Below are 13713 nucleotides of genomic sequence, written 5' to 3' on the forward strand. Positions count from 1 at the left end.
CAGTCTTCCTCAAACCCCATACTATGCAGCGATGTTGTTGTTATGATGAGAAATTTGTTTCACCCAGTTAAGGTCTTTGTTTCTCCGCAGACCGTCTATTCACCTGGTGTTCTTGGTACAGGTGTTGTAGTTGTTGTTATTGCAACAAAATATAGAGAATATTTTTTGTTGTTGTTCTTGTTGTTAAAATTCTTAGGGATTTATTTTTATTTAATATTTTATTTTTATTTTAACTTAGTTTTTGTTTTGATAATAATTGGAGAAAGAAGAAGAGGCGCACAAATTGTTCGTAGACGATCGTATGTTAACTAGAAAAAAAGAAAACACATTAGAAGTGTACGAAGGGAGTACCTTGAGGTCCGATAGTAGTGATTTGTCGGGCTCATTTGAAATTTGTCGTGTGGTTGTGTATAAACGTCTTTGCCTTGGCCGCGGAAAAAATCGTTGGAAATGTAACCAAACGTCTGTGCGATTTTGAAACGGAACCTAACGGCTATGTTTTCGTTAACTTTGACCCGTAACACAAATTTCGGAGAAATTCTTTTTTCAAAATGCCAAATAAAATATTTTGTTTATAAAAATTAAACGGAATAAAAAATTACGCGCTAAAATAAAGATTATCGCTCTTATCACACTCGGTATTATAACGCAATGAATGAGAATAATCACAAAGAAAGAAAGAAAAAATTAATAAATAAATAAACAACAATAAGTGAAAGAAACCAACAACAAATATCCCTCAGCATGTTTAATTCATGCAGTGAATGGGAAAATTGTTATTTTCCCCGAAATGATAAAACCACTTTCTATGACGACATCCTAAATGATTGTGCCGAAGAAAATCGCCAACAACAACAATATGTGACAACAGCAGCAACAACAACAAATGTGAATTATGTTAACCCAACTACCCAACTATGTTGTGGCAATATATCGCCATCTAGTGAGACCAGTGTAAATTTCAATCAGAATTCCCAATTACCGGCAGCATGGCCTCAACAAGGTCCTGCTGCTGCGTACAATACGTGTTCCGAAATAATTCCAAATTGCAATCAAAATGTTGTTGTGACCACAATTCCGCGTCATCATCCTTATCGTCGTTGCGAAACTCAGCAGCCACAACCGCTGATGGTGCAACAACCGCCAGTACCACCACCACAACAACAGCAACAACACCAAATTGTTTACCCAACAACACCAAATTATATTTGTAACAATGGTGGTGATTATAGATCACAACAACAACCACAAATTATACATCCACAACAACAACCGCATCCTTCTACTGCCTCCCATGCTGTTGTCTATCAAACTCCACCAACATTTCAGCGTCAGTGGCCACAGCAAGCCAACCAACAACCGACACCAATGATACCCTTTAATAACAATGTAGGAATGCCACAACAACAACAACATGGCCACGTAAACAACAATTATTATGCTCCACATGTCCCTTTGCCCGGTTCCGCACGACCCTCTTTACCTTGTCAAGGCAATCAACCATGGACCTATGCCTATTGTTATGGCTATGGTCCCTACAGTAACCAGGAACCATGTCAATACACTCAGGTCATTGACATTGAAGATTTCATGTAAGTTAACATTTTTTGTTTTCGAAGTGTAATAGGTGTGTTCCTTGCCACACAAAACAAAAACTATCATCTGAAAAGGAAGTAGATAAAAAAAAACTCTTGTTTGAAACTTCAAAAAATATTGAAGAATATTTTTTGAAGTTTCAAACAAGATTTTTTAAAAATATTTTTCAAGGCGTTTTTTTTTTTCAAGGCGGAGATTTTTTAAAACTATTTTTTGAAAGGCGTAGATTTTTTAAGAATATTTTGTGAAAGGCGTAGATATTTATTCAAGGAGTGGATTTTTTAAAAACATTTTTTCAAGGACTAGATTTTTTAAAAACATTTTTTTAAGGCGTAGATTTTTTAAAAATAATTTTTCAATGCGTAGAATTTTTAAAAATATTTTTTCAAGGCGTAGATTTTTTAAAAATATTTTTTCAAGGTGTAGATTTTTTTAAATTAATTTTTGAAAGGCGTAGATTTTTTAAAAATATTTTTTCAAGGTTGAGATTTTTTTAAATTATTTGTTGAAAAGCGTAAATTTTTGAAAAATATTTTTTCAAGGTGGAGATTTTTTTAAATTATTTGTTGAAAAGCGTACATTTTTGAAAAATATTTTTTCAAGGCGTAGATTTTTGAAAAAACTTTTTTTCAAGGCATAATTTTTTGAAAAATAGAAATAGGCGTAGATTTTTTTTTCAAGTTGCGCCAAAGTCTCTAAATATCTTCCGATTTCCACGAAATTTGACATAGCGTACTGAATTGGGCCTAGAATGACGTACATGAAGTTTCGTGAAAATGGGTTCAGTTTTTGATATAGCTCCCACATATATTTTCGTCCGATTTAATGTAAATGGTGAACAAAAGCCCCCATACATCTTTCGATTTGCATGAAATTTGGCATAGCGTACTGAATTAGGCCTAGAATGACGTACGGGAAGTTTCGTGCAAATCGGTTCAGATTTAGATATATCTTCCACATATATTTTCGTCCGATTTAAGACAAATGGTGCACCCTATGTATCTTTCGATTTGCAAGACATTTTGCATAGCGTACTGAATTGAATTGAAAATCGGTTCAGATTTAGATATAGCTCACATATATACATTCGTCCGATTTAAGGTAAATGGTGCGCTAAAGTCCCTAAATATCTTTCGATATGCACGAAATTTGGCATAGTGTACTGAATAGAGTCTATAATGATGTGTGCTATGTTTCGTGAAAATCGGTTCAGTTTTAGATATAACTTCCATATATATTTTCATCCGATTTAAGGTATATGGTGCGCCAAAGACCCTAAATATCTTTCAATTTACACGAAATTTGGCATAGCGTAATGAATTGGGCCTAGAATGACGTACTTGTAGTTTCGTGAAAATCGGTTCAGATTTAGATATAGCTCCCATATATATTTTCGTCCGATTTAAGGTAAATGGTGCGCCAAAGTCCCAAAATATCTTTCGATATGCACGAAATTTGGCATAGTGTACTGAATTAAGTTTAGAATGATGTGTGCTAAGTTTCGTGGAAATCGGTTCAGATGTAGTTATAAATACCATACATATTTTCGTCCGATTTAATGTAAATGGTGAACCAAAGTCCCTATATATCTTTCGATTTGCACGAAATTTGACATAGCGCACTAAATCAAGTCTAGAATGATGCATGTTAAATTTCGTAAATATCGGTTCAGTTTTAGAATAGCTCCCATATATATTTTCGACCGATTTAAATGGTGCGCCAAAATCTCTAAATATCTTTCGATATGCACGAAATTTGGCACTAAATTAGGTCTAGAATGATGTGTTTTAAGTTTCGGGGAAATCGGTTCAGATTTAGACATAGCTTCTACATATATAGTTTCGTCCGATTTAATGTAAATGGTGAACAAAAGCCCCCATATATCTTTCGATTTGCACGAAATTTGGCATAGCGTACTGAATTAGGCCTAAAATGACGTACGTGAAGTTTCGTGCAAATCTGTTCAGATGTAGATATAGCTCCCATATATTTTCGTCCGATTTAGGCTAAATAGTGCGCCAAAGTCCCTAAATATCTTTCGTTCAATTTTATGTCAATGTTCTTTCGAAAAGGTGACGTCTGTTAGGAGACTATGTAATATACCCAAAGTGGTACTTCCTTACTGGTTTAAAAATATTTTTTGATGATCTATCCAAGGCGTAGATATTTTAAACAATTTTTTTACCCTACACAACTATGTTGTCTATCCAAGGCGTAGATTTTTATACCCTACACAACTATGTTGTCAGGGTATTATAGATTTGTGCAGCCCCAAAAGATTGTAACGCCGCGAAATAGTGGTCGTAGATCCACCTTGAAGTATACCGATAGTCATATCTCGACTAGCTGAATCGATCTAGACATGTGTGTCCGTCCGTTTGTTCATTATAATTTGTAAACACGATACAGCCCACTGTTATGGACCAATCTTCACGTAATTTTGCATGTAGGATGAGTTCTGCCTAATGAAGGCCCCTATTGGTTTTGGTAAAGATCGGTTAATATTTATTTCGCTCCCGAGGCCGAAATTATGGCCCAAACATCGCGATTTTTAACATGGACAAGGGGATTGGGCCAAATAATAACCATGGCTGCTTTGATAAAGATCGGTCAATATTTATCGGGCCAAATAGCCTCTGACTTTTGTGTGAAAAATTACAAAATTTGTATTCTATAGGGAATATATATACTCCTGAAGGACATAGACCCGAGTCGTTGATAGTAAATTAATACCAAATTACTCGAAGTTACACTTAAATATTTGCAGGTACCTATGTATTCAGATATTATTTAGTAACCCATTACCACACTGGAGGGCGGAAATATAGTGCTGAACGTTTTGAAATGTTCCATGAGGATCCAGTTATGGTCAAGGACAACGCCTGTGATTTTCGGTGTTTATCGGATAACAATTTTGGGACGAAGTTCACCGAAAAATGAATTCCTTGTGTGTGTGTGTGTTTTTTTCGAGTCGATCTATAGGCCATAATTATAAGCCAAACATCACAACACAACCCACGGTGAAGGGAAGATGGACAAGTAATTAGAAGCACTGTACTGAATATAAGAAATATTCGGAAAATATGTCAAATATGTTAATGTAAGGAAGAGGTGCTGTTAACCTCTAATCGGGCAAGAGGGTGCAACTATCACGAAATATTGCCCAGGCTCGGAATAAAAATCAGCAAAGAGTTCCGTGGCAGTTGTGTGGGGTATCGTATGGTGGGCCCAGTCCGACTTTACTACTTTCCTTACTGGTTTAAAAATATTTTTTGATGATCTATCTAAGGAGTAGATTTTAAACAAAAAAAATATTTATTTTTTTTATTCTACTCATTTAAATCCCCCAAGGGGGCACAAGTGCAGTACGCATCCCCAATCACTGCACATTCATTTGAAATATTGTGTGACGCATTTTCGATAATCCAGCGATTAATCAATGTCCATTAATATTCAAGAGATAGCACTATTTTTTGTGTCTAAATCGACGACTTTGTATGTAAACAATTGACGTTTGTTTTTCAGTTCCTTATGGATTTTTAATTATTACATTATATTCCAATAACGAATAGGCAGACATTCCTCCGGTGGGTGCATATTATCTGATTTTAGACTGCGGTTTTGTGGTGGTGCTGGTGTTACCCCACTTGGTTAGTAATTTCGTGTGTGTGTCTGTCTGTTGATGATTTATGGTTTTTGGTGTTATTTATTTTTAAATATAAAAAATAAAATTGCAGCAACAACAAACATAGGAGAAATATTTTTTATTTTATTTTAAAATTTCAATTTCATATTGAAGAGTGAAATAATCTACTCTCACTCTTCTAAATGTTAATGACCTTCTGTCGCATGTTTGTTTGCTTGCTCAACATATTAATTCCCAGAATTCTCAGTAATTTTACAACAACAAATTCGGTTAGCATAATTTTTTATTAGTGCCAAATAATATTATTTGTTGTAGATCTATGTTTAAAGCATAAAAAACATACTCAAAAAATATAGATAGGGACAGGTGCTTTCAAATTGTGCCAAGTCATTGTTTTATTTGAATTCACTGTATTTGTATTGAACATAAAATTGTTTTTATTGATATCAGCCACATAGTTAAGAATTATTTCCTAGAATCGCGAAATTCAATTCTTTAATTTCTTGGAGTTACCAAAAATTTGTTTAGCTAATTAAAATTGTGTCAAGAATTGGTGTCGTACTTTAACTATTTGGCGTTCTGCCAAACACGAGAAATAAATAAAATTTAAAAAAAATATGTAATATTTAAAAAAATCCGAGATCTATATATGTTGAAAACACGCTTCTTTAAAATTCCAGAAAAAAAATATGTTCCAAAAATATTTTTAAAAAAATCAACACCTTTTTTGGAACATTAAAAAATATTTGAACAAAATCTATGCCTTGAATAGATCTCTTCTCTTAGCTGGCTTGTGACAGAACTTTCATTCCATAAGCCGAGCTTAAAAACAATTCCACGCGCGTCGATCTTTTGCGCAGTTTTTCCAAATTGAAAGACCATTTTCGGCAATGTTGTCTTCGACTTGATTTTCCATCGTATTCGTGGCCTTCCCCTTCTGCGCTGGGGCATCTTCATCCATTCTCACAGCATGACCTAGCCAACGTATTCGCTGCAGCTCAATACGTCTAACAATGTCGATGTCTGAGAATAGCTGGTAAAACTCATGGTTCATTCTACGGCGATATTCACCGTCAACGCAGATCGGCCCATAGATCTTTCAAAAAATTTTCCTCTCAAACACTCCAAGAGCTACCTCATTTGCATGCGTAAGTACCCATGCTTCAGATCCATATAACAGCACGGGTAGTATCAGCGTCTTGTAGAGTGTGAGTTTGGTCTGGCGGGAGGGGGCTTTGCTTTTGAGTTGTTTGCTCAGACACATAGTAGCATCTGCTGGCCAATACTATCCTTCTCCGAATTTCGGTACCAAGGTATACAAAATCTTTGACTACCTCGAAGCTGTAGTTCTCAAGCTCCACTGTTGGTCCTAGTCTACTGGACGTATTGCGCGTTGATACCATCAGCTTGGTCTTCTCGCCGTTTACTGTCAGACCCACTTTGGCAGACTCCTTCTCAATTTGTACAAATGTGGCTGTTACCGCTCTCAATGTTCGACCCATTATGTCGATGTCATCGGCGTAGGCGAGTAACATGTGTTGTTTGGTGTACAGAGTGTCATTTCTGTTCACGTTTGCCTCTCGTATGACCTTTTCCAGTAGGATGTTAAAAAGGTCACACGACAAACTGTCACCTTGTCTGAATCCCCGTTCGGTATTGAAGGGCTCCGAGAGGCCCTTTCCGACTTTAACTGCTGATCTTGTGTCAGTTAAAGTTATCCTGCATAGCGGTATTAATTTTGCAGGAATGCCAATCGCAGACATGGCTTTAAACACCTCTGGACGGATAGGGCTGTCGAATGCGGCTTTATAGTCGACGAATAGATGGAATCTGTTTTCGTGGGTTTTTTTCCAGGAACGGGCGCAGAGTGAAAATCTGGTCGATGGTGGATTTGTCAGGTCTGAAGCCGCATTGGTATGGTAATAATGTCATTGACCATTGGCTTCAGTCGTTCACAGAGTACGCTGGATAGCACTTTATATGCGATGGGAAGGAGACTTATTCATCCATATCGACTTGTCTCCTATTTTGTGCACGGGACACAGGATGCTGAGATTCCAATCATTGGCCATGCATTCTTCTAGCCAAATTGTACTAATCAGCTGGTGCATGCTCCTTACCACCATCTGACCACCAGCCTTGAATAGTTCGGCTTGTAACCCATCGGTACCTGCTGCTTTATTATTCTTCAGCCGATTGATTGCTATTCTGATTTCATCTTGGCTAGGTGGTATACACTCTATTCCGTCATCTATTATTGGTTCTGGGGGTATCCTTTTCACCGCTACTATTTGATACCAGAAGTTTTTCAAAATGCTCCTTCCAGATCGCCAGCACGCTGTCTGTATCTGTCACCACGTTTCCTTCTTCATCTCTACAGGAGGATTTGCCTGCACTAAAGCCTTTGGTTTGGTGTTGTACCGGTTTTTAGAATTCGCACTTCATTCTGACTCCTGTACATCTCGATTTGCTCACGCTCACGTTTTTCTTGTTCGTTCTTCTTTTTTTCTGAAAATACGTTTGTCCTCTCTCCTTTTCTCCCAATAGTTCTCCAATGGCATTAGGTGTTGCTACAGTCCGCAGGGTTGCCCTATACGCAGTGTTTTTCACATCAGTAGCATTACGACACTCCTGATCGTACCACGAATTTCTTGATGGTGGTCTTTGGTACCCAATTGTTACTTTTGCTGCAGTTTGCAGGGAGTGGGCAATTCTCTGCCACTGTGCTCCAATATTATTATCGGGATAAGGGGTGTTTTCGTCAAGCTTTTGGGTAAGTTGAGCGGAGTAGGCTTCTGCTATCTGTTGTTTTTGCAGCTTTTCGACGTCAAATTTCCGTCTTACATTAGATTGCACTTTTGCTGCTACAGTAAGACGGGTGCGTACCTTGGCTGCCACAAGGTAATGGACCGAATCGATATTCGCTCCTCGGATCGATCGGACGTCTAAAACACTGGATTAATACTTCCGTCTATCCCAACATGATCGATTTGATTCCTCGTTGTTCGATCGGGAGAAATTCAAGTGGCCTTGTGTATATCGAGATGCTTGAATCTGGTGCTGCTAACTACAATGTTTTTTGCTGCCGCAAAGTTAATCAACCTCATGCCGTTGTCGGATGTTTCTTCATGGAGGCTGAATTTTCCGACGGTGGGACCAAAAACAGTTTCCCTTCCGATTTTTGCATTAAAATCTCCTAGCAGAATTTTAATGACATGGCCAGGGCAACGGTCATATGCTGTTTCTAGGCGGTCGTAAAATATGTCTTTTGTCTGTTCATCTTTATCATCGGTCAGAGCATGGGCGCAAATGAGACTGATGTCGAAGAACTTCGCTTTTATACGGATTATAGCAATTCGCTCATCTACTGGAGTGAGGTCCTTAATTCTCCTGTCAACCATAAATCCGCAGCCAAATTCATGTCTCGTTTCATGGCAGCTATAATACAGGGCGTAATCATCCGATTTACTTACGTCAGTCCCATTCCATCGCATTTCCTGTAATGTAATAATATCAGCTTTGTACTTCCTGAGTACATCCGCCAAAGCGAACACTCCCCCTGTTCTGTACAACGTGCGCACATTCCAAGTGCAGATTCGCATTTCGTGGTCCTTTATACGTTTGCGGGGGTCGTCAACATTAGGTGGGTTTGACTTTCTTTGCTTTTTCATAGTAGGAGGGGTTTTCCGAGTGTGGGCAACTAACCTGACGCCTCAACTTATTTTTTATAGTTTTTATGGGTGAACTCGTGGCACATATTAGTTCACTATTTCATCGGGTGACGGAAATAGTTACCCAAGGTGACACCACGGGGAGGTCAGTGTCCACAATTGAGATGAAAGAGGGACCAAGTTATGCCTGGACTTCGCCATGTTAAAGCCAATGAGAGCCGTTGCTTGGTATCTATCATCCCCTACATCACCCCCTTTAATAGATCACAAAAAAATATTTTTGTTGTTTCCTTGTTGGTTTCTTGTCGAAATAATGATTAATTATTTAGAAAAAAAGAATTGTTTAAAAAAATGTTAATTCTTTAATCATTCGACATTGTTATTATTTTTCTTGATTACATATTCGAGGGTCTTAAACCAGAAAAAAAATATTATCACTCTCATTGTTCATGTCCAAAACACAATCACCTCGAACTTGTCGATGGTTTGTTTGTCGTTGAGCATATCAGTAACATTCAATAGGAGGGTGGTTGGGGGAATATATTTTGAGGGGTATTCAATTCATTGAATTGGAAGTAGGGTGTGAAAACCCAGCACCGAAAAGATAGCCAACCAAACATAATCGTAGAGCTTAATAACACATTAATCAAATTGGATGATGGACAGGCTGGCTGGTTTGTTGACTGCTGATAGGCGGACTACTTGACTAACCAACAGAACAACTGACCAATCGACAGTTTGTTGTTCTTATTTAAATTGTCAATTCTAAGAATTTTATTTACGCGCAAATGTAAGCGTTCTGTTCATCATCATCTTCGGCAGCTCTCTGTATTGGGGTGGCTAGAGGAAATGATCGGGTTTGTTGTTCACTTTTTTTCTATTTGGTTGATTTGCTACACCAGAAGCTTCTTCCTCTCTCTCTTTGCCATCATTTCAAAATTACTTTGTATTATGCCGACCAGCGGCACCGAACCAAACACCTTCTCACCTCAACTCTTGTCGGTGGCGTGTGACGTAGCCAGCCACCAAATAGATTAGTCGCATGTCAGAACTTTATTTTATTATTTCGTACACCACTTGCTGACATAGAAACCGCACTGACACGATAATAACTGATTGGAAAAAATTAGAAAAAAATATAAAAACAACAACAAAATTAGTGAGCGTACGATCACGTTTTTTGCTAAGGTATTAATATATTAATTTTGAAAATAATGTTTATTTCAAATTGGTAGGTTTCAATCATTTTTTGTATCAGTTATGAAAAGATATCGATGACATCAGCAGGGGGAGTGGGTGGGTTAGAAATAGAACTAAAAATAATTTTCGAGAAGCCCTGGTGAAATTATTATAATGAACATAAAAAATAAAGGTCATGGATTCAGAAAATATTTTGAAAAACCGACAACAGAATTCATTAAAATATCTAGGCCTTGTAATTTAAAATATCCACGCTTCTTCCATTCCTTGAAAAATAGCCTTTAAAATATCCACGCTTTTCCATTCCTTGAAAAATAACCTTTAAAATATCCACGCTTTTCCATTCCTTGAAAATAGCCTTTAAAATATCCACGATCCTTCCATTCCTCAAAAATATATCCTTTAATAAATCCACGCCTTGTATTGGTCCTTGAAAAATATTCTTTAATAAATCCACGCCTTGTATTGGTCCTTGAAAAATATTCTTTAATAAATCCACGCCTTGTATTGGTCCTTGAAAAATATTCTTTAAAAAATCCACGCCTTGTATTGGTCCTTGAAAAATATTCTTTAATAAATCCACGCCTTGTATTGGTCCTTGAAAAATATTCTTTAATAAATCCACGCCTTGTATTGGTCCTTGAAAAATATTCTTTAATAAATCCACGCCTTGTATTGGTCCTTGAAAAATATTCTTTAAAAAATCCACGCCTTGTATTGGTCCTTGAAAAATATTCTTTAAAAAATCCACGCCTTGTATTGGTCCTTGAAAAATATTCTTTAAAAAATCCACGCCTTGTATTGGTCCTTGAAAAATATTCTTTAATAAATCCACGCCTTGTATTGGTCCTTGAAAAATATTCTTTAAAAAATCCACGCCTTGTATTGGTCCTTGAAAAATATTCTTTAAAAAATCAACGCCTTGTATTGGTCCTTGAAAAATATTCTTTAATAAATCCACGCCTTGTATTGGTCCTTGAAAAATATTCTTTAAAAAATCCACGCCTTGTATTGGTCCTTGAAAAATATTCTTTAAAAAATCCACGCCTTGTATTGGTCCTTAAAAAATATTCTTTAATAAATCCACGCCTTGTATTGGTCCTTGAAAAATATTCTTTAATAAATCCACGCCTTGTATTGGTCCTTGAAAAATATTCTTTAAAAAATCCACGCCTTGTATTGGTCCTTGAAAAATATTCTTTAAAAAATCCACGCCTTGTATTGGTCCTTGAAAAATATTCTTTAAAAAATCCACGCCTTGTATTGGTCCTTGAAAAATATTCTTTAATAAATCCACGCCTTGTATTGGTCCTTAAAAAATATTCTTTAATAAATCCACGCCTTGTATTGGTCCTTGAAAAATATTCTTTAAAAAATCCACGCCTTGTATTGGTCCTTGAAAAATATTCTTTAAAAAATCCACGCCTTGTATTGGTCCTTGAAAAATATTCTTTAATAAATCCACGCCTTGTATTGGTCGTTGAAAAATATTCTTTAATAAATCCACGCCTTGTATTGGTCCTTGAAAAATATTCTTTAATAAATCCACGCCTTGTATTGGTCCTTGAAAAATATTCTTTAATAAATCCACGCCTTGTATTGGTCCTTGAAAAATATTCTTTAAAAAATCCACGCCTTGTATTGGTCCTTGAAAAATATTCTTTAATAAATCCACGCCTTGTATTGGTCCTTGAAAAATATTCTTTAATAAATCCACGCCTTGTATTGGTCGTTGAAAAATATTCTTTAATAAATCCACGCCTTGTATTGGTCCTTGAAAAATATTCTTTAATAAATCCACGCCTTGTATTGGTCCTTGAAAAATATTCTTTAATAAATCCACGCCTTGTATTGGTCCTTGAAAAATATTCTTTAATAAATCCACGCCTTGTATTGATCCTTTAAAAATATCCTTTAATAAATCCACGCCTGGTAATGGTCCTTGAAAAATATTCTTTAATAAATCCACGCCTTGTAATGGTCCTTGAAAAATGTTCTGAAATTATGTAAAATTGTTTAATGACACAATGCCCTATATTTCTGTTACAATCTGTTCCGGAAATATATGGGATGAAATAGATTCGTAACATTAATGAAACGATTTCATAACATCAATTAAAGAACTTCATAGTATTTATGAAAAAGTTTATTTCCTTTTATGAAATTTGTTCATTGCTATAATGAACTTGTTTCTTTGGATTAATGAAAATTTTTTTTCAAGAATAAAAGTTTTTTATTGCTTTAATAAAATTAATTCATTGTATTATTAAACAATGAATAGACATTAATGACAATTATTGTTTTTATTAATGACAAATTTGGCACCGCTTTAATGAATGTTTTTCATTGCATTAATGCAACTGTTTCATTGCATCAATGAACAACAAATCTCTACGTTAAATCAAGATTACAATAATGTTATGAAGTTCTTTCTTTCAGAATTTTGTAGCATTCATTAAGGATGTATTGAAAATCCCACTATAAATTTTAGTAATATGTAACTTTCCATCAACCAGATGTTCTCCAACTAAGTTCTCCCTTATCAGTCATAGACTGTGTTCTTGGCTAAGCGAATCGAAGAACAAATTATTTTCAATATTAAACTAGTTCATAATTGCAAGGCATATGACCAACCAATTGGTTGCCTTGTGGTGAGTGACTATCAGCAGCATCGCTAGACGTCACATGAATTCTAAAGAAAAGAAAAAAAATGAAATTATTAAATAATAGTTTACAATCAGAGTGTCTACACACAATGCGCATATTACAGCATCAGGCCAGAGATGGCATGTTTAAGAAACAATCCATAAGTCCAAAGAAAATTTCTCAATTTGAAAGACCTTCATAGTTAGTTCTGTAGAAGATCAAAGAGGGATATAGAACTATATTTGTTAACTGCAAACTATCCATAATCTGCAAAGTGCCATCTCTGAGTATGATGACCAACCACGAGCACTTTCCCTCAAGTCATATGAATCCACCTACCTACCCACACACACCCATTAGATTTGTCAAATCTCATCTGACTTGTTGAAATTCTCATTCAATGATTTGTGAAAGTCATTGGCGGCGTTTCATTCACATGATATACAAAATTACAATTTATTACAAATAATATATTAAATTGTACTTTTAAAAATAAAGAAAACATATTAAGTTTGACATTTAAATAAATTAGAGTTTGAAACAAATTCAATTTTTTATTATCGCTGTAATTAATTTGTTTGTGAATGGAGGAAATTTTTATAGTGAGAACTGTTGCAGCTGCAGTTTGAACGTTTAGCTGTCAAGCTCTTAATAATTATTACGATCATCAAACACATATTTATCATCGTCACAATCGCCATCAACATGCATAGAAGGTATCAATTATTGCAACTTGTTTGAATACAAATTACTTTTCAATTCAATAGAAATTAGATAATAATTTCACGGAAGAAAGAAAACAACAAGAAAATTCTGGAGATTATGAAATAAAAATAAATAAGGACAATTTTGTGTACACTGCGAAGATACACAAGTAGAAACTTACAATGAAAGAAATTAAGGTTGTTTTATAACATTAATACAATTATTTCATTGAATTAATGAATGTTTTTC

The 13713-nt window shown here is 35.5% G+C and overlaps 1 protein-coding gene across 1 annotated transcript in view; it reads left to right on the forward strand.

Moving 5' to 3' along the window:
• Positions 1 to 944: 944 nt before the first annotated feature.
• The window catches only part of LOC133332849 (protein similar-like), a gene marked incomplete at both ends in the record, with an annotated part of 33350 nt that continues 20581 nt past the window's right edge, over positions 945 to 13713 (forward strand). The window contains one exon of the mRNA XM_061541219.1: positions 945 to 1592. Coding sequence (XP_061397203.1) covers positions 945 to 1592 — 648 coding nt within the window. The remainder of the gene's footprint in view (positions 1593 to 13713) is intronic.

Source organism: Musca vetustissima, unplaced genomic scaffold (assembly GCF_032173495.1).
Source record: "Musca vetustissima isolate MV318-11 ecotype Yass unplaced genomic scaffold, APGP_CSIRO_Mvet_v1 utg113983, whole genome shotgun sequence".
Lineage (NCBI taxonomy): Eukaryota > Metazoa > Arthropoda > Insecta > Diptera > Muscidae > Musca > Musca vetustissima.